Source organism: Diadema antillarum, unplaced genomic scaffold, assembly GCF_040938485.1.
Source record: "Diadema antillarum isolate AM-2024a unplaced genomic scaffold, OU_Dant_1.0 seq00000343_RagTag, whole genome shotgun sequence".
Classification (NCBI taxonomy): domain Eukaryota; kingdom Metazoa; phylum Echinodermata; class Echinoidea; order Diadematoida; family Diadematidae; genus Diadema; species Diadema antillarum.
In genome coordinates this window covers 126,225-151,494 of record NW_027271355.1, presented here as the reverse complement: position 1 = coordinate 151,494, position 25,270 = coordinate 126,225, and the positions used below count along the sequence as shown (strand labels likewise).

The 25,270-nt window shown below is 37.6% G+C and overlaps 1 protein-coding gene across 1 annotated transcript in view; it reads right to left on the bottom strand.

Annotated features, from left to right (window-relative positions):
* Window positions 1-2,886: 2,886 nt before the first annotated feature.
* Window positions 2,887-25,270, bottom strand: part of LOC139730913 (ryanodine receptor 2-like) — a 147,998-nt gene continuing 125,614 nt past the window's right edge. Inside the window, exons 82-100 of the mRNA XM_071641792.1 lie at window positions 23,846-24,001; window positions 23,022-23,078; window positions 18,585-18,795; window positions 17,672-17,730; window positions 16,779-16,884; window positions 15,787-15,873; window positions 14,363-14,599; window positions 13,981-14,111; window positions 12,778-12,820; window positions 11,997-12,124; window positions 11,224-11,284; window positions 10,658-10,804; window positions 9,155-9,286; window positions 7,957-8,005; window positions 7,104-7,211; window positions 6,355-6,419; window positions 5,426-5,526; window positions 4,541-4,592; window positions 2,887-3,547 (exon numbers count right to left, since the gene is read on the bottom strand). Of these exons, the coding sequence (XP_071497893.1) occupies window positions 3,452-3,547; window positions 4,541-4,592; window positions 5,426-5,526; window positions 6,355-6,419; window positions 7,104-7,211; window positions 7,957-8,005; window positions 9,155-9,286; window positions 10,658-10,804; window positions 11,224-11,284; window positions 11,997-12,124; window positions 12,778-12,820; window positions 13,981-14,111; window positions 14,363-14,599; window positions 15,787-15,873; window positions 16,779-16,884; window positions 17,672-17,730; window positions 18,585-18,795; window positions 23,022-23,078; window positions 23,846-24,001 (2,026 nt within the window). The 3' untranslated portion in view covers window positions 2,887-3,451. The remainder of the gene's footprint in view (window positions 3,548-4,540; window positions 4,593-5,425; window positions 5,527-6,354; window positions 6,420-7,103; window positions 7,212-7,956; window positions 8,006-9,154; window positions 9,287-10,657; window positions 10,805-11,223; window positions 11,285-11,996; window positions 12,125-12,777; window positions 12,821-13,980; window positions 14,112-14,362; window positions 14,600-15,786; window positions 15,874-16,778; window positions 16,885-17,671; window positions 17,731-18,584; window positions 18,796-23,021; window positions 23,079-23,845; window positions 24,002-25,270) is intronic.

Below are 25,270 nucleotides of genomic sequence, written 5' to 3'. Positions count from 1 at the left end.
TCAGAATGTCTTGCCTTCAAATTCCAGTATTTATTGATTGACAACTAGATGAGTGAATAGTATCATAACACTAAATCATGTAATTGCACAGTGGTATGGATTCAACTGAAATGCCAGTAATCACATGTAGGATAGGCAGTGTCCTCTGTTGATATGGCTCTTGAAACGGAAAGATGGGCAAGAACTTTTTCTGAAGAATTGGACTTGTGGAGAACAAACTCATCACAAGCCCCCCAAGGTGAGGCAACTCATCACATAGCATGTGCACATCATGTATGGGGGAAAATAGTACACAGCTAATGCGTCGTCACAGTTCCTACAGTTATCAATGATCTTGTAAATGTAAATCAGCATAGAAAAAAAATTCCCTTATATCCACATGTACAGAATTCTAAATTGTGTCAATTTCTTTGGTTCAAGAAAGGGGTTTGTAAGTGTCTCATGGACTTTAATATCAACTTCATTCCCTCATCAGAAGAAAAATAATAAATGTCAACATAATTCATGCAATAGAAGCTTTTTTTTTCACTTGAAATGAATGCATCAGTAAACCTAGTATGGATTGGATTTGATTTTTTTTTGTTGTCAAGTTTGTGACAGATTTCATAAAATGAACCTGCTATAATACATCAACATGTATTATGAACCCTATGTCATAGTGGGGTGGTTGTAGCATGGATTTAATTTCACAAACAATGTGATCTTGAAATATCCATGTGATATATCACATCAGCATTCCATCCTGGTGACATTCAAGGTATTAATGTGAACAAAAAAAAAAATAAAAATGAATACACATGGACAAGATACCAAAGATAGCTAACTAAAATCAGGTAATGGCTGGAGTTTTACTTTGCCAAAGTCTTAAACAAACATGAGAACAATTAAAAAAAAAAAAATTAATTGATGAGTCCAAAAACAATTGCTTTTGTGCTACAGCTGAAAATGCTGGTGGATATCTCTCTATGGCCATTCCCTCCTACTAATATATGAGTGAATCTCGATGGATATGCAAGAATATAACTTAAGAAATCATAATACCATATTCTGGAAGAATGTCAATCACACATGTAGTTACACACTTTTGTTCAATCACACATGTAGTAACACACTTTTGTCTGTCAAACATGGCTGCTTTGGGTACAATGCTTACACCATAACCCTATGATCTCAAATGATATGAAGAAAGTCCAAAGGATTTGAAGTGAACTGACAATACATGACACAGTCAGCCAGATGATGACCGATTAATGTCGAAACCATTTCATATGACATGATTTATCAAAAAAGGTAAGCATAATCACTTGTAAAAGTCAAAAAATATAAACAGTGAATACAACATCAATAAAATGGGGATACTGGATGAAGTATCATCACACATCTGTGATTATAATGTGACTTTAGAAATATCAAAGAAACAACTTTAGCACTTTCCGTTGCTTTCACTGAATTATCTTCCGTTGTCTTCCTCATGATCTTAAGTTTTACTTGTCTCCAATTTGCCACAATACTCCTTCATTGAGAAAACATACACATCACATATTTAGCGGTGGTTTCATTTTTGTGAATCAAGAGCCAATTGATTCTGAAAAATTGAAATCGTTGCAAAACATTGCCACCCGTAAGACAAATGCACTGTATATCACTTTCAGGCTGAGATATAACTATCCTTGCTCCTAGAAAGGAGAAACCTAGTTTTCATTCTGTCACTGTGGAGTTGCCTATCACAAGCCAGCCACCTATGACATTGTCTTCCAAGCCCTGCTTCCTAAAATATTATGCTCACGAAACACACTACATTGTACATATAAATTAATAGATGAGTTGCATTAAATGGTCTTTATATCTCAAACACATTGTACCTCTGAAGTAATTGCACATCAAATCATACCCTACAACTAACTGAATTCTGTCAATACATGTGACATGTTTGAAGGGCCCACAACATTCAAGACACCATTCCCGGGGATTGAATGGCCAATTTACGTCAGAAAGGTGGTAAGCACTTTGTGACAATCGGCCCATCATCTGATCATGACCCTAAGAAAATTGGCACCTCAGTGGAAACTCATTTTCTGACAAGCTCCCAGCACAACACAAATTTGAATCTTAAGCAGCTGTAATCTAATTACAGTGTTTAAAGATGCACTTTTGCTGCTTAAATCATGTATATTGCATATTTTTCCCAACATATTTATGGTATGAAATAAATTAGTAGCTGTTTGTACAAATACACAGATGTCAATTAAACTTGCACACACAGTATAAATAACACATGATTAGTTAACTATAGATTCATAGAAAAGCCCTCAAACTCAATATCCTACAAGAAGGTATCATGTCATTTGTCACAGCAAGTCAATATAAACTTCATTCACGCTACCTGTGTCTGCACTTTCTCTTTTTCTCTTTTCTAAGGTCCTGCTTTCATTCTTCCAATACATCTCAACAACATAATATCACATGGTTACCAAAATCCTTATGATTAGTCACAGGATTCCAAGATCATGGTGAATGGGTCACATAAGGACCCAAAGAACATGTGATACAATGTATCACAAAAATAAATCAATGTTACTTTAACTGTAATCAATCTAACTCACCTATAGAATAAATAAAAAAACAACTCTACATAACACACACACACACAAACACACAGCATGATAATGATCTACAGGTATTTCAATGTGGATTTAACGAATCCAAATGCTCAAACATGGCACAATAGAAACTGAGAGAGCTGTATTGCAATCATCATAACACACAGGGAGAAATGTGACCATCCACAAAAATCCACATTGTTGCATTAACCACAAAAAATAGTCACCACTGTGTGGTGACTTTGAGAGGAATATAAAAATATCAGATTGAAAATTCCAAGTCTTGATATGCAACCGCCATGGCAAATTGTACTCTGGTCACACGATCACGTGTCCAGTGTCCAAACCTCATTCTTCAAATTTTAACGAGAATGTGGAAAAAAAAAGTTTTTATATGCCAAAAAAGTGTCTGAGGGCATAGCAGTTCTTTTCTTTGGATGTATCTTTGTCTGTGCCTGTGATTACAAGACCAGCTTAATATAAGGCATATGCATCTGTTTGATTCTCATAGATAGGATTGACTCTTTTGCCACTTTGGGAGATTTTTAGCTTGCACCCATTGTCAATCATTTGATTCTCCCGGCTATTAAACCAACTCCATTCACAAATTAGGAGCCAGTCTATAAAAGACTTATCTCAGTCAAGTCAAGAGTTTAATACAACACAACCCACAACATGTCAGCCAACAATGAGTATGAGGCATCATTCCAGTCAGCATCACACTGGACAAGATTTTGAATGGATGTCACATGACTTCAGCAATTAGTCTTATGATAGAGACAGGAAGTCCCGACATGTCGCGGTCAAGAGTGTCATATGATTGTGCTTGGAAGAGAAAGGGACGCTGTCCATCATGCCTGCTCATCTTCGTACTGCTTTCGGAAACAGTCTCCCACAGGGAAGAAATCCCAGCATCTCTGCTGGTAGAGCTGCCACACATAAGACTCCTAAATAACAGCACAAAAGACAAAAAGATAAATACAGAAAGCAGATTATATGTTACTTTGTGATTATTCTTTTTGATATATTATGTAATGAATGTTGCATATTATAGTACTTAAGTAACTGGGGGGGGGGGGGGGATGGAGATGGGAAAAATAAATGTCCTGCAGTGTACTGACTTTGTTGCATGATTCACTGACACTTCTCAAAAGTTTGACTTGATTTTTGTTTTGTTTTGTTTTGTTTTTGTTTTTGTTTTGGTCATTCTATTAAGACATCATTGCTGGATCAAAAATTCAGGATATGTGACTAGTTTGCCACTTCACGGTCAAAACAGGCTCAATGTTCAGAACGATGCTTAACTGCAATGTGCGATGGATATCAAAACATGAAGTGACTGGGTGAAAGAAAGACAATCTTCCTAAGAGCTGTAAATGTTTAGTCATTCGACATTCTTTGGTATATATCTCAGTCGTACATAATATCCAGTGACAAAAGAAAAAAACAACGATAGACCATACACAAAATATCAAATGATCATGAAATGATATTTGATAATGAATTGGTCATACATGTGGGTTTGCACATCAGTAACTGCATAACATAACTGTGCCCCATAATACAGTCTGACTAGTTTGCCCTTTGTACTCATATCATTGTAAATGTACAAGTGTGGTCCCATGCATGCACATCTGTGTGCATGGGCACTATGTGTTCGGATTACATAAATGAAGCACATTGGGAAATTCCTATGTAGATCTACAAGACTTCACAATATCAGGCAATTCAAACATGTAAACATGTGGAGTTGTGTAAAAGCTCTCAATCTGTATCTAATGCCTCCCAACCCCCCCCCCCCCCCCCAAACAAACAAAATCTAGATAATAACTATGTCTGTTGTAAAGATCATTGTTTGATTTGTAAGTTAAATTCTTTGTTTTGCTTCTCCTTCCTTTGGCATCCTTTGGATGTGTGACTTCAGCAAAGTAATTCCTCACCTGTCCTGTGTGCTCTGTTTCTGGTTTGTTGATGAGATACATCAGGAAGAACCTGCAAAAAGACAATGTTTCAAAGTGTTGAACATGGGTCCCTGGTAAATCTTTTGTCTGTGAATCTACCTTTTGTGTCCTGCATTCTACATGCTGTATTTTGGTGAAATCAAGGACTGGCGAACAATCTGTAGCAGACAGAATAATAAAATGCTAATCCAAACTGAGTTAATGCCATTATGGCACTGACTTTAGTGACTATGCGGGTCTATGTATTTGCAAATGCCTTCTAGTGCAGATGATTGGTGACATGGACACCTGCATGCTGGGGACACCACTCTGATTTGTGTATGTCCCCTATTTGAGCAGGTTCACAGAAAGAGAGAGAGGAAAAAAAAGGTTTAAAAACTGTTTCAAATAGATCTACATTACAGTGTTTATAGGACCTATAAAGTTAATGATATACAATGATGATGCGAAATAGTGAGTGCAAGAGTTTCACAACTTCCTATTAAACTTCTGGCCATATGTCTTGTAACTAAAGTACATGTAGTTAAATGAGTTGAATTAGGCTGCAGATCACTACAACATGCATTTGATATGGGTCTATAGCTGATAATGGAGATTTTACTAAGCAAGACTCAGTGAAGGGAAAATACCAAAAACTCAACAAAAACAAAAAGAAATCATCATGGTCCACTGTATGTGTAGAGACACAGGTACTTTGTACAATGTATGTCCAGCTACTGTTATCATCACTGTCAGGGGGACGTACACAACCTGTATCATGGATCGGTCGTTGTTTCAATGTCTGAGGCTATGCCTGAACGTAAACGTGTTCTGGGACAGATTGGCTGCACATAGTGGTGAAGAAAGCATTGTAGTCAAACTCACATGTAGTTGGAGAGATCATGCTCTTTGGAAGTGTGGAGCTCAAATCCATGAGGTAACTTGTCGAAATACTCCCTGCCAATACCGCAGATGAAACATTTGGTCTGCACATAAGAGCAAAAGTACACATCTCAGCATTAGTCTCACCATGGACTGGCCTTCTCAGCAGATTCCAATGGAGTAAAAGCCAAAACACAAGTTTATGAAACAATTGCAATGATTTTCAAACCACACAAACATAACTCACTGTATTCCTGATAAATGGTTACCCATTATACCACTTTCCATCATGAGATTTACCTGGTGGATTTTATTGGTGGAAAATGACATTTTAGCCAAATCTTAGGTAAACATTTGTCCATTTCTTTCTACCCTTCCAACAGAACTACATCACTACTGGGCATTCCTAGCTGAAGTTATAGCTGAAAAAGATACAATTTGTAGCCAAGACTTAGTGACCTTTGACCCTGGTTGATTTTTGCCCAATCAGCTCATTGTCACTTTATGTTTCATACCTTATCAAAATATAAATAAAATCCACTGAAAAATTTTTTCTTACAAACTGTGATGATAACATCTAGGTGGGACGGATAAATAAATGTCTAGACTGACAACCTGAAAGAGTAATGCAGAAGTGGAAATTTTCGCAGTGTGGGAATTTTTGCGCATTTCGAGTAACCAGAAACTAGAAGCATGAAAATAATAGCATGCAAATATTTTTGCTTGCAATATGTTCCAGTAATTAATGTCTTGATTCCAGGGAATTAAAAATATGGGGAATTCATCTTACCCGGCCAAGCGCAAAAAAAAAAAAAAAAAAAAAGAGAAAAAGATTACTCAAGCGAAAACATCCACTTTTACAGTACCGCCTGGAGCATCCTTCTGGAGAGGGGTATAAAAATCAATGATATCAAAATGAGTGACCAACTCACCTCCATGTCCTCTTTGACCTGCTCGAGCTGATCTCTCAACTCTCCAAACGCATCAATGATTAAACCTGGGGAGGAGTATAACAAAGAGCCAGCATGATTGCCAAGGACTCTAAGTACCACCATTCAAACAATGAGGCTGCATATCAACTTTACAGTGAAATTCCATCCTGCCCCATATCTATTTCATAGGCATACACTTAAACATACCTATTTATCTGTTGACATAGAAAAGTTATTTGCTATCGAGAATGCAGCATTAAAAGTGCAACAGAGTGGGAAAATCAATATACATGTATGTGTGACATCATATGACCCAGTCATTACATAACCACTGGAACTATAGAGTACCAAAGTGTGATGTCATAGCCATTTATCGCCATGGAAATTGGTTCTAAACAACCTCACCTGGCCTGAACACTAATTGTGAATACTATTATTCCTGACCATGTTCTCACCTGGTTCCACCACAAGCTATAACAAAAGACTGTCACATCATCACTTTGGCATTCTATATGCTTGTGTCTGGCAGGCTAAATGGTCAAGCTGCATTCATTTGTGTGAAGTCCATTTCCAGGCCCACTCGTTTGATGTAACGGATTACCATCTTTTTAATATCTTATTTTTGCCAATTCACAGTATTTTTCCGACAAAACAGAGCCCCTTAGATTCTGTACGTGATATCATCTCAGGAAGGGCATGAGTTTTGTGCATGTCTGATGAGTGAAGCTTCTCGCTCACTTCCCTCTCACCTTGGATGATGGCAAGGAGGATAACGATGACGAAGAAGAAGAAAGTGATGTCGAAGATAATGCGGTAAAGCTCGTACTCATCACCGTCTGGAGCTTCAATCTCGTCAGCTGGATATAAGGAAACCGAAGGGGAGTCAAGATTTAATACCCAAGGCATAAAAAAATTGTCATCTTTAATAAGTTAACATCTGGGCAGTTTCCTTCTCTCACAGCTTTCATTATTTGAGGACTATAATAATCATATAGTCATAAACTACACACTATTCTCACTGGTGGAGACAACAATGACTGTCGTGATCACATTGCATATACTATTACCAGTACTCAATTTGCTGGTCCTATCGAAGTCATCACTATATTTATTGCAATATGTTTTGATATCACAATTATATCAAACAATGATATGGGCCGTGACGCAAGAAAAGCGCCCTTAGGGCATTAAATACCGAAAATAAGTTTTCACCTCCACATTGCAGAAGGAACTCTGACGTATCTAAATATGCAAACATTTTTCTGAAATTCCAATCCTAAATGACCCCATTACGACATTCAACAAAGCTTGTTTTGTCCAAATCCTGTCACTTTTTGATGCATCTATGCATGTGCGCGCAGCTAACTAGTTGATCTTTTTTCCGCGTATTGCTTTGTCAAACTTCCGCGCTGTTTTCTGGCGTTTGCGCACAGCGGCGCTAAGGGTCCTTTTCTCGCGTCACGGCCCATATAAATTGGTGATGATGCTACTGACATTAACAATAAACAGAGACTATTATTCACAGCAATCCATTGTATTTCTTCCTTTTTAAGTCAAATGTTCACAAATAAAGCAAACAAAAGCTAAAGTCCAGGATCTTACCTATACCGCCACCAGCCCTCAGACCAGAATGCAAATGGAAGACAAAGCACTGAAAAAGAAGCAGAGAAAATGCAAACAAAGGGGGTACATGCAACATTATGCATCTCACTTGGTGAAATAACCACATGAAATGGACCCATACAGTGGCGGATCAAGAGGGGGGCGCAACCGGCGCACGCCCCCCCTTTATTTTTCCTTAAAAACAAAAGAAATAAAAAGAAATAAAAATGAAATGAAACCCGGAAGTGGCACCAGAAACATTAGTTGCGTCCCCTCCCCCCGCCCCCTCCCCCCCCCCCCCCCCCTTTACAGAATTCCTGGATCCGCCCCTGCCATATGTCATTCACTGCTGGATCCCTAGCAACTACAAATATGCATCCTCAGAATAACACAAAACAAAACAAAAACTGTTCACTACAAAGTTACAATGTCACATTTCCACTCTAAATCTCTAAAGGCCGTAATGATAAACCTGGCATCACTTTTAGATCGTTCACTCGCTTGAGGAATGTCAAATGTTTACTTCCTCTCTAATGTCAACATCCACAGGCTGATGTAATTTTCTTACTTACTACAAAACTTTATGGATGCTTGAAGGCCTGCAGCTGATATGTAGTATTATTAAAAAAACACACAATAGTTCTACAGACTAAAGGTGCCCATATAAGAAAAAAGAAAACATGAGAACAATCATGGCCTATAATGACTGAAATTTTCAGCATAAACTTTGCCTCAAACTGCCAAAATGCACAAAAACCTTTAACAAATATTATGGCCACAGAGAAAGCTTTGTCCAATAGACAACATGATTATTCCCTGATGCCAAATGACTAATAGGAGAAAGATTTACTCAGTCTTTCATGGCAGCGCCATTTAGAATCCTGCCATCTTACCATATTGGCTGAAGCAAGAATGATGTGACTGTACTGGGGAATGGTTAAACTTGTGCCCAGAATATAGTCACCAAAATGCAAAGACATTGCAGGGCACAAAGTCATACATAAGTGGGTGCGATCTTCTCACTCGATTGCATGACTTGTTAACACAAGTTGCAGCTCATTAGAAAGTTACAAGCTTTTCACACAGTCCCCTTGCCTACATTACAGAGAGCATGATGTTTGTAATGACGGGGAGATGGAGACACAGGGGAGAGAAACAGACAGACATACACACAGACAGGGAGAGACAGTCAACTCACGGTCATCATGTTGTGACACTTGAAGTCCACCTCCCCGTCCTCTTCCTTGGTGTAGAACTTTCTGAAGAAGTTGAAGGCCAGCACGGTGTAGAGATAGATGATGACACATGTCATCATCAGGGTCAAGACAAGCTGGGGGGACAACCAGGTAGAAAATGTGTTGCTTCTTAACCAAAAAACAAAAGAGGCTTAACCATAAAAATTTTAAAAAACCCAAATTCTATTAAATGTGCTACTTTTATTTTTCTTGCACAGTCTCTTTTTCAGCTATTAAAATCTGATCTGAAGTTGAAATTAATTATTCTGAATATAAACAACATAAAATAATAGAAAACATTAGAAATAAAAACAGTAATTAACTTTACAATGTAATTATTAAGAAATACCAAGATACCTGAGTTTGATATGTAAAATGAGAATAATTGTTTAATTACCTAATTTTTGGTCTTAGTCAATCAGTTTTCTTACAAATACATATTTAACAACTTTCTTTCACATATTTTGCAATTAAAGGATCACTAGACAACCATATTGGCACAAAATAAACCAAAAAGATCCATAAAAATTAGCATATTTGCATAATTAATTAGCCTTAATTAGAAAATTATGGTAAATTTGGAAAATTAACTATGCATTCTTGTAGGGTACATCATAAACTAGGAGCATGCCAAATTTGGTGACAATTGCATAATATTCCATTCTTTCAATGCTAAAACTGATATTGAATGCTAACTTTCAAATATGAAATCTTGCAATTGCACCTTGTGTCAATAGCACACTGCATCTTCTACTGTATACGCTATAATTTTCGCGTACATAAATTTTCGCGAATTGCCGCTGTCACACATTTTCGCGAGTGGTTAAATTCGCGATTGGGGGACCAGAGAAAATATGAAGTGGCAAAGAAAGTGTGAATTTTCAACTTACTAGCAAATAAGAATGATACTAGTTATACACTCCATGAAAAAGACTTGCCAAACTCTGCGAACTAGTAAGTTAGAATTCAACATTTTTGAAGTGGTTAAGTTCATCGCGCTAGATTTCTGACGAGTGGTCCCCTAGATTTCTGACGAGTGGTCCCCTTGCGATAATGGATTGGCTCTCTACAGTATTCGTAAGTAGACGTGGACGTGTGTAAACAAGCTTTAATAGCCAGTATGGTCTGTTCCGTAAGCCGTGACATGGTATACTAGTACTGAAATGTTCGTATCATCAAGGCAAGGGATTCATTTTGGAAGGTAATATTTTCGCGTGTTGTTAATTTCGCGAATAGCTCCCGACTCGCGAAATTCGCGAAAATAAAACCCCCGCGAAATATATAGCGTATACAGTATTTTTCTCATTTCAACAACTGTCGATTGCCACTGAAGCCTGGCAGAGTGTACCATTAACCCATTCTCTACAGGAACCTGGTGGTCTGTGTATTAAGTCTATGGTGCTTTCAGAATTCAGTATAGAAGGGGTTAAATAGAGACAACACCACCACATTCTGCCTTCACGTACCTGCTTGCCATTGTGCGTGACAGACTGCAGCACGGTGCGCAGGGTCTTGAAGCCCATGGCGATGTCTAGGAGGTGGGCAGCGAAGAAGAAGCGATTGACGTGACCCAGGACAGAGAAGAGCAGGTACCAAGCTATGTACAGGAATGACTGCATCAAGGGAAGGAGAAAATAAATACAGAGTCCCTGGAATTACACGGGTCATCTGTGGGTGGACTACGAATGGGTGGGAGGAACACCAACATATCATTGTACACAAACTAATGCCTCCTATCTATTTCTGCACTCTCAACATTCTTGAGCAGCAATCACAGCTATGACCTTAATGGAAACAGTAACTATAGCAACACCAAACAAAGAAACAGAGCCCAGGAAATAAGTGGGCTAAATGTCAACACTGCTACACTCCCTCATGTGAATGTGATTGCTGGGCACTCTCTTCACAACACATAACCATCTCAGTACTACAATGTTTAGAAACCACTAACATCTGATCGATGCTGTGGAGGTGCCACTGGTAGCAATAGATTTACACCTATTCATGACTTCATTTATCCTGTCAAACTCACATTATCTGTTCCAATGACTCCACACTTCCAAAGGTGATACTTCCAGTCGGGTGAGGTCAGGCTTCATGGTTAGGCAGAATAAAACAACAAAATATATTTTCAACGCTCAATAAACAGGATATGTTCTCTTTCATAGAAGATCAACAAGCAGATTTGGCCCTGCCAATTTTGCATTTGAACATTGTCATTCCCTGAGAATCAAGGCAGGACTGTGGTTTATTTTCTTTTGCAATTAGTCTTACTACCCAAATCCATAATGTGTAATCTCTACTACAATATATACAACTGATTCTAGGTGTAGACGAGGAAGTAGGAACTGGTTGACCGAAACTGATCCTCGAAAAAGAGTAATGGTCAATGCACTTCTCATGAGCAAAAACAGTATTCATTGGTGCAGTAGTTTACTTGAAGCACTAACAAACATACACATAGTAATTGCCTATCACTTAAGAACTATGAAGTCTTCATAGAGGCAATAAAAACAAGATTTGAGCACTTCAGAGAAATGATAAGAACTACAAATCTTCCTGAAAATACAGTGCTCATATTGCACAACTGTGTATTTTCATAAAAAGACAGTGCTTGCCTTTTTTTCTGCATAAAGTTTGAAGGAAATCCTAACTAGTCTGGCAAGTAGACAAGTAAGAGAAACTATTCATCTATCAAGAAGCAGACATAGGCTTCAATGAATCATGTGGTAATTAAGCCCACATCATGTGACAAGAAAAAAAAGACAGGATGAAGCAGGATATGAGTTGAAGCCTGGAACTCACAAGGCAGCCAGGAAGCCCTGGTTGGGGCTATCAGTTGGTGGCCCAGCCATGGGGTTCTCTCCCATCTCCATCCCAAGCAGCTGGCACAGCTTCTCTTCTCCTACCGCATCCTCGTACTTCTTCAGCACCTGCGGACCACCAGGGAGGAGACAGCAGGGATAGGAGGATAGCTAGCCATCAGGACTCTCTTGTAACCTTTCACACTGGTTCTCTTGGGGTACATTCTAAGGACAATGCTATTTGCCATGAGCATGCCACATCTCTTTAATACAGTAAAACTGCCATCAGTTGATAATACTTGGCCTTAACTGAGATGAACATTAACCTGTTGAAGACTGGTCCAGAGTATACTTGGGCAGGTGTCTATGGGAAATGTGTGTTATGGCAAAATTAGTTCATCCTAAATGGGTGAACTGACTTTCTTATCATTTCCCTTTAGGTTCTATGGTGCTTGGCTAAGTTTCCTTACAATGGAAACATCACATAACTATGTTCCATTGAAAATGTAAACCAAAAGTATGCTTCCCTACCTTCTTCACATGTATTTCCTGTGAATGATAATCATTATGAACTGCCTTATGTCACTGAAGAGGAAATAGTTACAGTCTAATGCTGATGGCCATTTTACACATATGGACTTACTGTATGATTTGATGGCAATGTACGCTCCTTTATGATAATAAACTGAGGAATGAATGCGCAATAATTGACCATGTACATGTTTTACACACAACATAAAGAATGGGTAGGATAAAAATCAATAGGCTTTGCCACAACTTACCTTCTTTTTCACAAATTTGTCCCAGTAGTAGCCAGGAAATGAGCTAAGAATTGAAAGTGAAAGTGAGAAGTGACTTGGAGAGCCAAACATAATACAGAATCATATGTGACACTTACTTTGAGACCGCAATGCATTGTATGAAGTCCCCACTCTGCTTTCTTTCAGCACACAGGGATTTAGCATGCCAAATGAAACTGAGATTATGTCTAGCTTTCCTGGGAAAATAAGATTCAAATCCCTTATCAACATAACCCATGCAACTCTTATTGCCTTATCAGCTGACTGATCCAACTATCCAAAGTGTGTCTGTACATACCTGTGAAATATGCGCAAGCAAATCATATAAAATCAAACTCTACTCTAGGAAATGGGTAGTGTCATTTTGATATGCGTTTTGGAATTGACTAATATAAAATTCATGAAACTTCATATTTAATTGATGTGCAACAAGCTATCTATATGATACATGTAGATGAGTCGACATAAGAATAATATCTGAAAAACAAAATTTCTGTGCACATTTAGTAAAGCCTTTTCACAACCTCCAGTGGATTAGTACATATGAAACATACTTCTGCATGCTGCTTAGCATTGTACCAAGCCCATCTATGCATCATGCTAGTAGTTATGGCACACATAATAGTATTGCTTGACTCCCATTCAAAAGCAGACCTGGGGAATCCATTCTAAAAAATCTTCTCACTTAGTAACAGTGGAAGACGAGGAAATTCAGATTCTGCACTATCACTGTATGCCGTTTCCTACGTGTGTCTGTGCAATACAACCGAAGGTATTCTGTGTACTGCATGTACCATGTACTTCACAGTGGTTTTATCTTTTTGCCAATTTTGTGCATTGCCGGATATTCAGGAAATTGAAAACATGACAAAATACTACCTCCCACTACACAAATGCAACACAAACGGTCCCCAAGGTTAGAAATCTCACTCAAACTTTGCTTCTTGAAAGTATATCTCATTCTGTCACTATGATTTCAAATCATGAATTAAATCTTTTCACTCTTGATTCACAAAATACTGCACGTAAGTGCAAAATATATGGCATGTACAACATTAAGCTCCTAATTACCCCTATAAGTCCTAGCCAATGAGAAGGCAGATTTTAAAATTAAAAGTTAACAAGCAGTAAATTAATCTCCATCTCCTCTCTCTGTGATGAGTGAGAGCAGGCCAGATATCTCACCTTGTGCTGATGGCCAGAGTGTCCCACTGACCCTTGATGTCATCTCTGGTCGGCTGCTCGTTGATCCACTGACCGTCAAACTCGAGCTTGCGGGCTATCTCCTTTTCTCTCTTGAAGAGGCACAATGGGACCTGCGACCACACAAACATGGAATGCACAATATTCACATCTGGAGAATCATACCATTCAATGTTTGACAACTGCATCCGACAAGAGAAACAACTATCAAATGAGCACCCAAATTTCTGTTTTATAAATTTTGTGCACACTTTTTGAATTAGGCTGTATATAAATGGACCTGCTCTCGCACAATGACATAACTTTCCATTATTTATCTTAAAATGAGCATTGCAGAGAAGGATCAAAAGGAGGTAAGACTAACCTTGAGGGCGCAATATGCAATAAGCATAGAGATGGAGACCAGCGTGTGTAGAATGGCCAACACTCTCAGGAAAGGCACCAGGTACATGAACTGCTGATTGATGAGAATGTGTTCTGCTGTCTCCTCATCCTCCGCACCACCGCCCTGGTCATCAATGGCAGAGGAGTTGTCAAGGAAGTCCTCTGGGAGGTCGACCACTGCGGAGTCCAGGTCGAGTTCGGCAAGGTCTGATGAGACCTGTGCAGATTGTAGCAGAATGAAGTATTAAAAGATGACAATGAATAGTCATGTTGTGTTGAAACAGGTCCAGGGCAATTACCCACTGGGCAATTACCCCAGACCCTTCCCCTTCCCCTAACCCTAATCTTAATTCTAATCCTATACCTAATCCTCACCCTAACCCAAACTCTAACCCTAATCTTTACTCTAACTTTATCACTAACCAGTATTTAGCAAGGGGGGTATTGCCCGGGGGGTGTAATTGCCCTGATACGGTTGAAACCACTATCAGATTAATGTTGATGTAAAGCTTTATATGTCTGATATACATATACATTACTGTATGTATCATTACTGGCTTTATTCACTCTCTGCTCAAGCTCTCAGTCCGATTTTTTTGTGTACATCTACTCCTGGAATTCATCATCAACATTAAATATCGTAAAAGAATAAAAAGTATCTGAACTAAAGGGCACAGAATTGTCAATTCTGAAGTGACTGAAATGGATAAATTTCTCAGTTATCAAAAGACATGAAGTATCTGATAATCTTACTCAATATGCTGAGTGTGAGTGTCTGAAGTACAAAGTGTACTGGGCTTTGACCAGAGTCACATGTAAGGAATTTATAACCTAATTTGACATTAGGCTACTGATCCAACAAAATTTGCCCCTAAGCAAAACTGATTGATGTGAGTTGGTGAGCTCTGAGGTTCAGTACTACCTTGTCTCTACGGATGCATTCAGGCCAGACTGTAACAGAAGCCTGTCTTGTAGGAGGTGACTGAATAATGTGACTAAAACATCTTATGGAATTTGTTTCCAACTTGACCTTCTGAACAAGGAACAGCATTTCTCTCACTCGAAGGCACATATTGCACATAGTAGTACTGTCTAACAACTGCAGGTAATTAATCTTTCATGCGCCTAACTCAACAAACAATTCCGCTATCTGGCATGGTGTAACAAATAACAAGTATTCAATAAAATCCCACATAGAATGTAATTTCCCCGCTTTTCTCATGAGTGCTTAACAAGATTTTATGAAAGTTTGCATGTGCCAAGTGTACCAAAGGGTACCTCTGGGCATGCTTTAAAAAGCGAGGAGATCAAATGCCTTCCAAATGTGTGATATCATGGCATGGTAGAGCATAAATGACACAATTTGCTTTTGATTTGAAACTGACCACCTCCTATATCTCTTACCCTGAAGAAGAGGAGCAGGAAGTTAATGCAGAAGACCAGGGCCAGGGCAATGTACTTGATGTTGTAGAAGTTCCTGGCAAACAGACTCTGTAGAAAGGAAGGCAAAGGATGGTATTTAGTGTAGTTGAAGGTGTCTCTACGATCCAGACATCGTTGACTGACAGGATTTCTATTTTGTTTTGATGTACATATGGATTAGTGCATTATTATTGTACACAGGGCATCATTTCTACACTGTAGACCTGGCATCTTCCATGGTGAGGAAATGTTCATGTGATGTGATACTAACAGGAAGAAAAAAAAATCATGACATTTAGTCATTGTGGAATAAGGGCCATACACGTGTATTCAATATACCAACAGCCACTAAAATAAATGAAATCAATTGTGCAAATTATTCACTTGTACAGAAGAGCATCTCTGTTTATCATACATCATCTTTTTAGTGTGTGTAAATTTGGCAGATGGCTAAACAGGCATCTTGACAACAAAAATCACTTTAAAACAACAACAACAACAACAAAAATGTACACTAGCAATTGCATGACATCCTATGAAGTTCATTGACAAACAGATGATATTATGCTACTGTATATCATTAACTGAATTTTCACAATGCAGCTAGGCACTTTCCTTGATTGGCAAAATTTGACATGAGATATCAGATGCTCACAAATATGTGCAAACTATGGAATATGTCATACTGCCCTGACGACAAATTATCTCTCTAGTATGTGCAATGAAAGCGATACTTCTTTTTTTTTTTAGAGTAAAAATTAGATATACAACTTGTAAACATTTCTTCTGATTATAATCACAGCAAGACAATTGCCTCTCTGCATCTCACAAACTTTGGAAAATGTCAGGATAACATTACATAATTGATGTCTTATCAGCATCCTAGCCTTAAAAGCTACAAAGGTACATATTAACAACATGATGAAGAGCCTTTAATTACAGGACCAAGCACTTGGGAAGTCCTATGACCTCACCAGAACGGTCTGTTTGAAGCGACTCATCTGGGGTTCATATACCACATCCTCCTCTTCCTCCTCCTTGGTGCTGTTCTGACCCGGGGTCAACTCGGACAGGAAGACACTACAGACGAAGACAAGACACCAGTGATGAGAAAAAAAAATGTCTGTGTATGTACATATCTATGTACATATGTACTGTTAATAAAGTAGTGACAGCATCATATCAAACCCTGCATTGTAGAATGGAGGAATAGATTAATATGCCTATTGAGTGTAACAAGGGTTGAGGTCTGAAGGGCAATTCATGAAGCGTTTTGGCCGGATATTTTTCTGACAAACTGTTACAAGCTACTGAAATCCTTGCATCTGATTGGCTTAGAGCAAATTTGTCTGACAACTTTGTCAGAGAAAATGCTTCATGAAATGCCCCCCTGATCTCTTGAAGAAGTCATGTGATGAATGCTATATTCTACACTCTCTCTCTAAACAACAACAGCAACAACAACAACAACAACAACAACAACAACAACAACAACAACAACAACAACAACAACAACAACAACAACAACAACAACAACAACAGTTCTGAGCACTTTGTAGGGTACATGTGTTCAATTAGCATTAACTATTGACATTATGTCACATGAATTTTGGATTGCACCCTCTGTGAAAAAGAGAAAAGAAATTTTCACACACAGCAATGCATCTCAGTATGCACTTAAAATTCTATCCCCCTCTCCCTATACAGACACAGGAAACCAAGGTGCATCTAATCTATGTCAAATGCCTAGGCTACCCCCTTCCCCCCCCCCCCCCACCTCATCCCACCCCCACCATTTCTTGGATTGAGTTCTCTGCCTCGCTATGAAGGGAAAGAAATCCATCCACCCATGCCTTGGAACACCCACCTAGGGAAGACAGTACTGTCCCGACGGCCATTGCTCACATCTGGCATGGGGAACTCCGTCTGCAAAGGAAGAAGTTAAGTAGAATGTAGAGTGAGAGTACAGTGGCAGAATATATCAGATAGTGAGGGGGCTGATGGCCCATGGATAAGCTCAACTACTAAGACTGGGAACTCCAATCTGCATGGACAAGAAAGAGTATGTAAGCAGAAGTTAGACTCTTGAAGGAAATGTGCCAAACACATGGTAGATCTATAGACAGGCAATGCCATGTATCTCTATCACTGTTGCCCAGGGAATGAGAATTATGGATGAATATTGAGAAGCATTGAAATAACCATTACTACTCAGCCGTAGCAATTGTGTCTGGTACAAGTGATTGTCCAATCTTGTCAACCATAAATCACCATTATGTGCCACAATGGCTGTAAAATGTATCTTCTTTAAAAAAAAAGAAAAAGAAAACTGACAGAGAGTGTATTTCTGAACATCTGTTCAGCCACATTCACACTGAATGTTTAAACATCATCTTTGAAAAAAATATATACAATGTATGTACAAATACATTTCAGTACAAAAACTCACAATTTGTTGATTAAATTTGGGTTAACCAGAAGAGGGCTCAGAGATTGACAAGGTTAATATAAAGATGATTTCCATCCAGTAATTCTTCACTCATATCAATGATACAACCTGCACGGTATCATGGATACTAAAGTATAACTTGTGTGTAATGATTAGAAATAAACACAAATGTGATGTCACAATCCAGGGAAAAAAGTGTTAAACAAAGTGTTCCCCAGTAAGATTTTTTTCATCAGTATTATGTACAGATAGAGACAATAAGCCACACTGATCAAACCTTGTTCACCAAACCATCCACAGGATTCAATTCCAGCACTGACGGTCCTCTCACCTTAGTCACAGCTCCGGAATCAAAGGAACTGTCCGAGGCCTCCGAGGGAGTGTTTGGAGGCATGTTGTCCATGGAGAGCTCCTCGTCAAAGTCAAAGCTGGAGGATGGAGTGAGATTTCGCCGCTTCCTCCGCATCCTCAGCTTGTACTCCTTGTTACCCCCCTTGCCACCCTGCTTCAGGAAGTCAATGCCAAATGCCGACACGGTATCTCTGCAGAGACAGATGATAAATTCATCAAATACACGTGTAGAACTAGTACAAAGAGAACTGCTTGATAGCATATCATGGTATGATTTAAACCACTGGTTGATAGAATGTAATTCCAAGTCAATGCTATGAATACAACTGACACCAAGGGTATAGTGAAATCATGAGAGAGCTGAAGGCTGTAAGTTAAACTGTGGTTCCCTCTAACCCTTCCCCTACCCCCCAAAAAAAAAGATGGAATAAAATAAAAGGAGGGCAATCCATTTGTGCACAATATACTTAATTTTGTATTCTTTTAATGATGAAGTAATTTAAGGGAATTAACAATTTTACTGTCCCAATTAAAAGGATATTTAAGCCATTGTGTCTCATGATGAGTTTTTCATTTCACCCACTTGTCCCTTTTCATGTACATTTTCAATATATTAGTGAAGTAGTCTATGGTGACTACTGGAGTAAATGCATCACGAATCTATCAGTCTACAAAGGATAACAGTATGTGTTTGTGTTTGCAGTATCTGTGTGTCGCACAATATAGTCACTTGTGTATTATCACTGTGATTATGACCTTAATTATTATGCCTTATCTACATGATATATACTTGTTTGTGTGTTCTCTATAAGCAGTACCAGTATGCAAGTGATGTACCAGTACATGACATATTCCAAGCAATTGGATACTTATCATATACGCTTTAAAAATCAATGTTGGAAGATATCACTATTTAACCAATAGCAACAATTCACAAAGACCTGAAGCCTAATCACGCCATAGATGAATACACTTTTCACACATGTTTTGTCAAATTGAAGTGAAGAGGTTCATTTCATCAAGTTTGAGTTGAGATATGTGTTAAGCTTTATACAGCTGACTCTTGTTGTCAATGCATACATTTGTAGATAAAACAAAAAATAGATATATCTTTAAAGGACAAGTTCACCCTCATAAACATAAGGATTGAGAGAATGTAGCAATATTAGGAGAACACGTCATTGAAAGTTTGAGGAAAATCGGACAACCCGTTCAAAAGTTATGAATTTTTGAAGTTTTTGTGTAGTAACCGCTGGATGAGAAGACTACTGCAGTGTATGAATAACCTAGATGTCACATGCGTACAACAATATAAGGAAAATATAAAGAGAATTTCACAAAATTCCATCTTTTGAAAAAAGTACATATTCCCTTGACTTGTTACCGACATATGTTAGGGGTAATATTATTCCCCCTGCTTTTAGAAAGAGACAAGTCAAGTGCTCTTTTATTATGCGAAAAAAGTGAAAATATGTTGAATTTTCTTTATATTTTCTTTATCCTGTTGTACACATATGACTCACAAGCTGTAGTAGTCTCCTCATCCAGCGGTTCCAACACAAAAATTTTAAAAATTCATAACTTTTGCATCGATTGTCCAATTTTCCTCAAACTTTCACTGATGTGTTCTACTAATATTGCTGCATTTTCTCAATCCTTATGTTTATGAAGGTGAACTTGTCCTTTAAAGTATCACACAAAAAGAAATATACATATGATGCTGAGGTTAAGAAATTCAATATCAAATACATCGCACAGACAGAAAAAAAAAAAATAGACAGACAGATTAACATCTAAAAAAAGAATCGTATTTGCTATGATGGTATATATGTCGCACTACCCTTGAAAAAAAATTATCAAATAATAAGTGAGAAAAATATAAAGAGCACGGAGCCACCATTTTTACTACTATTCCCATATCTACAACGTGTATATACAATTACTAATGAAAGTTCCCATCACCTTCCCACACAAAGATAATGATATGAAATTCTACACATCGTGACTGTTTGCTGGAAATACAATGTGCATCAATAATCAGGTATAACTGTGGGATACGGTACCTGCTGGGAGAAGTGATCTATGCAAATAGGGAATAGGGCTTCCCCTCTGTTTTTGATTGGAACAAATCAATGGTCTCTCTTTACAAGCCTACGGTTAATGGAGTGACAAGTATGCTAAAAGCAGGTTTACTCTGATTGATTATTCTACCTACCCAATCAATGTCATGTGGGAGCTACATATGCTTGGTGTAATAGGGCTCCATAATATATCTTGGCTGATAATAGTACATGCTAGATCAAAGAAGCTATGCAAGTCCCAACAAAGCAGCTACACATGGTTTGAAATGAATAAATTTGACACTTTAAAACACCATTCAGTGAAGGAAAACAAATTCTTTTTTCTTACATTTATCATCAGTATTAGATTCATCAATCCCCTCCTAGTACAGGTTAGATCATTGGGGGACTGAATGGTCCTTAAATTCTTAGAGACAACATCATACGGTGACAAACCTAACAAATATAAAAGGACTGGCTATCTTTTAAACTTACAACTGTGTCACAGGATATTTACTCAAACTGTACAAGTATTTAGTTGTATATGTTTCTGTGGAATAAAAACTAAATTCAATGCCAAGGCTTGTCTGCATTTGTTATTGACATTAACTTTAAAATGTGACTCTGTCAATATCATGACTAATATCTTCTAGCATAAAGACATACCAAACAATCTTGTTACCTTTTTAGATATAGTGTATTCAAGAATGATGAATTACCTAAGCACTGTTAAATATGTGTTTTTGAAATAAGTGTTTTTGAAGCTGGTATATTAACACTTTTTTTGATACTTGCAGCGACCTTGATGGTGCATTTACTAGTGCTACCACATCCAATTAAATCTACAACTGACTATTTGACATGATACGGTAGAACACCTACATTAGATTGACTGGATTTGGAAGGGATAGCAGAATGTATTGTCAACCGGGTATGTATATTGTGAGCACATTCTGCCTTTAGTTTGTTGTTTGTTTGAGGGTGTTTTTTTTTGGGGGGGGGGTGGGGGATGGGGGAGATTGTGCTCTTTTCTGATTGCTAGAACAAAAAGCATGATGATTTTCCTTTCATATGTTTAGATAAGAAAAAAGACAGGAAAGTTTCTGAGGTGAAATATTTCACCTTCCAGAGAGTTACAACATCAGTACTTCGTGCCTTTCTGTGGTCATCTTGCAGACAGTTTTTTACATGGCTCCAAAACTATGTCACGATGAGATGTCTCGAGAGCTAAGCTGAAGTTGAGTGCACAATAAGCCAATAAAATCATTATGTGGTAGCTCAAGTAGCATATTAATGTTAAGTGGTCATATTCCTTTCTGTAGCATTCATTCTCAAACTTTTGGGTTAGCAAAGCAATGCGGCATGAAACTTTATTTGGTGAGGTTTGTTGTTGCGACAATAATGATTGCATGTTAATGAAATCTGTGGTGAATTTTCTTTCCAAGATCATTCTGATAAATAATATTTTGCTCTGCATAGAACATAAAAGAATGGAGAATATGTGGCAGATATCGATCATAGAAAAGTATTTGATATGTTTGATTCAATGAAAGTACTATTGCTGAAACTGCCAATTGGGAGGATTTTTCCCCATTTTTAATGTACTGAGCTACCATGTATTCAATTCGTGTTTGATTTGAAATCAATGATAAAAATGAAGTGAGGTATAAACCAATGGACCAAAATGACAATGACTGAAAGGAGTGTGTAGCATGGGACATGGCCTCCCAAACTGAAATCTGAAACAAAATTGCTCAAAGTATATCATAATCCTCAGAAATACAGTAAAATATTTCAACTTTCCGCAGAACCCCATCATATTTGCCATGGAACAACAGGGACATACTGTATCTTGTTTCAAAATTAGGGAGTATTCACCAAATTCACCAAAATATAGTTTTAAAAAATTGTCTAATATATTCAACAATGAAATAATTGTGATGGATACTGAAGCAGTAATCTATGTGTGTTAATCCTTTTGAGATATACATTTGATTGATGTTGCCATAGTCTGATCAACTCATTGATTAAAAAAAAAAAAAGGATTAAAGGTTCCCTTTAAAAATACTTGCAAATCTCATATTCTTTTTTTTTTTCAGAGTTTTAAGTGCTCTTTGATGAGATGCATTGGAACAAAAAGAATTAAAACTTGGTGCACTGGGAAAAAGAATATATATGAGTGGATCAGTGAAGCAGATGCTAACCCTCATGAGAGACTAGTGATGTGAATGCTTAACTGTGGCACAAATAAATGCATTTATATACAGCTTGTCATATGGCAGGATGAAGAGTAAATGAATAGTGAACAAAGGCAGAGGATTTGTGGAGAACAAGTCCTGAATGTTCTCCAGACCTACATGGCATTGTTGTTTGAAAAATACTGTGAAGTGAGATACTGCCAGAAACCGATGTCCCTGTCACAAGTCAGACACATAGAATACAAATCTAGAGAGTAAATCATTTATAAAAGTCATAAACAGTCAGCACATTTCTTCTTCTTTCTTTAAGTCCCCAGATACAGCATATTTTAATGCATAATAGCACAACATAAGTCACCACATGTTATATCTGTCTTATTTGTTGCATTATAGCTTTGGTCTGATGCTTGTAGAAATGGAATCTTATGCAACAGATTGAATTCTGTACAACATCTTTGGTTACGAAAAGTCACCGTAAAAAATCATTATTTTACATATGACAGTAAACAAATAACAGCACAAAGTGCACAGCTACTTAATAACATAATTAGACCAAGATGGATATCAAAATAGATCACTGATCCTGCCAAACAAAAAGTACAGGACATATTTGAAACAAACCATAAAAGTTTTCAAAAATTTCATTATTATTATAGCTACAAGGACAAAATATTTCCATGAAAAGTGGAGAAGAAAGTATTCACATTTAGCATGATGGCTACAATATTACTTTACTGAATATTAGAAATATCATTTTACATGTAGAAAGTGAGGATAAAAACCATTAGACACATGATGATATTACAGTAGACATTAGACATTATAGCTAAAAAAATTATCAAGCTGAGACATTATAGCTAAAAAATCATTAAGCTGAACTGAATGAAATAACAGTCGGTGTTATACAAGAAAAGGCTCACGGAAAAGAGAGAAATTGATAGAGCGTGTGAGAAAGACAGAGAGAAAGAGAAAACAAAAATCACCTCCTTGCAGTCGGCATGCCATAGCCTGGCACATTGATCAGTCCCGATGTCTGTCGCCTAGCAACAGTTGGCACGTGGAGGGAGTGCTTGATGCTGCCTGTGATCTCCCGGGCATCCTCCAGGATGCGGGTACCAATCAGGAGACCAATCAGCTTGCTGACAGATGGTGTAAGCAGACACAAGAGAGAACAAAACAAACAAAGCGGAGACATGAGAGGGCTTTAATATTAAATGGGAGGCAAAAAGGAAGGGGGGGGGGGAGGAGGTTAGCAGAAGACAATGTGATCATTGTTTTCTGACATTGGTGTTGCAATGATGCATATATGGCAAAGATTACAGAGAAGAGAATATGAAAGAAAGAAAGACAGACAGACATACCGACAGACGGAAAGAGAGACAACTATTTTGGACATTGCTTTTAAGATGTTTCTTACATGATTGGATGTTCACGCAGGGCAGCTCTTTCTACACATGTCCATGATATCACAGTTGGAAAGAAAAATGAATTACAAGATGGCTTTGAAATTCAATATTTCATAACAGCCACCAAGCTTTGGATAAAGAATAGAGTTCATTTGAAAAATTGCTTGAATCTTTTGCTGCTAATGGCATTCTTGATGATTTTTTATTGCATAATGATTTCACAATTTTTTTTAAACCCAGGAATATGAATTACTTCCAAAGGAAGAAAGAATGATACTAAATCTTGCTGAAAAAGTAGCTTTTAGTTGATTGCATGTCCTTTGACAGTGATTAAATGAAATAATGCTACCTCAAACTAAAAAATGTTAGAAAGGTTAAAACATATAAATTACATGAGTTTGCCACAGTAGGATGAATATACTCAAGACAGATAATATATATATTTTTAATCACATGTTATGAAATTTCATGGACAATAAGAATTTGTGAGCAAATGCAGTTTTTATTGAAAAATAAATGGATATATGTTACATGTTCATGATGAAGATATGAATAAAAAATAAATACATTGTAGCTTGATTACTTGTAGGCATGCATAACAATATTGTTTTGATGTAAGTTTGTTGCAACTAATAAAAAATTCATAATAGGTCGATCTTCTAAACAATATATCTATAGTAGATTTGCTATGTTTTATCCATGTCATGCAGAAACAGCAATAGCAACAATTAAATGAAAGCAGCAAAAGTTTAGTGTCATAAACATGAATCTCACAAGCAATTGTGATGTGTCCCCCATACTATGCACTCACTCCACACAAATAATACATATGCATGATAATGCTGGCGGCTACTCATGAATAATGCATTTCTGGGCTGTCAATCAAGCATGGGTTGCATGTGATTTCCATATACTTATGGTAATGAGATTGGCAGGCAGAAGAGCCTGGTAACAAAGGGCACACCTCACTGAACAAACACAGTTAGGTGGTTTTGGAACAGG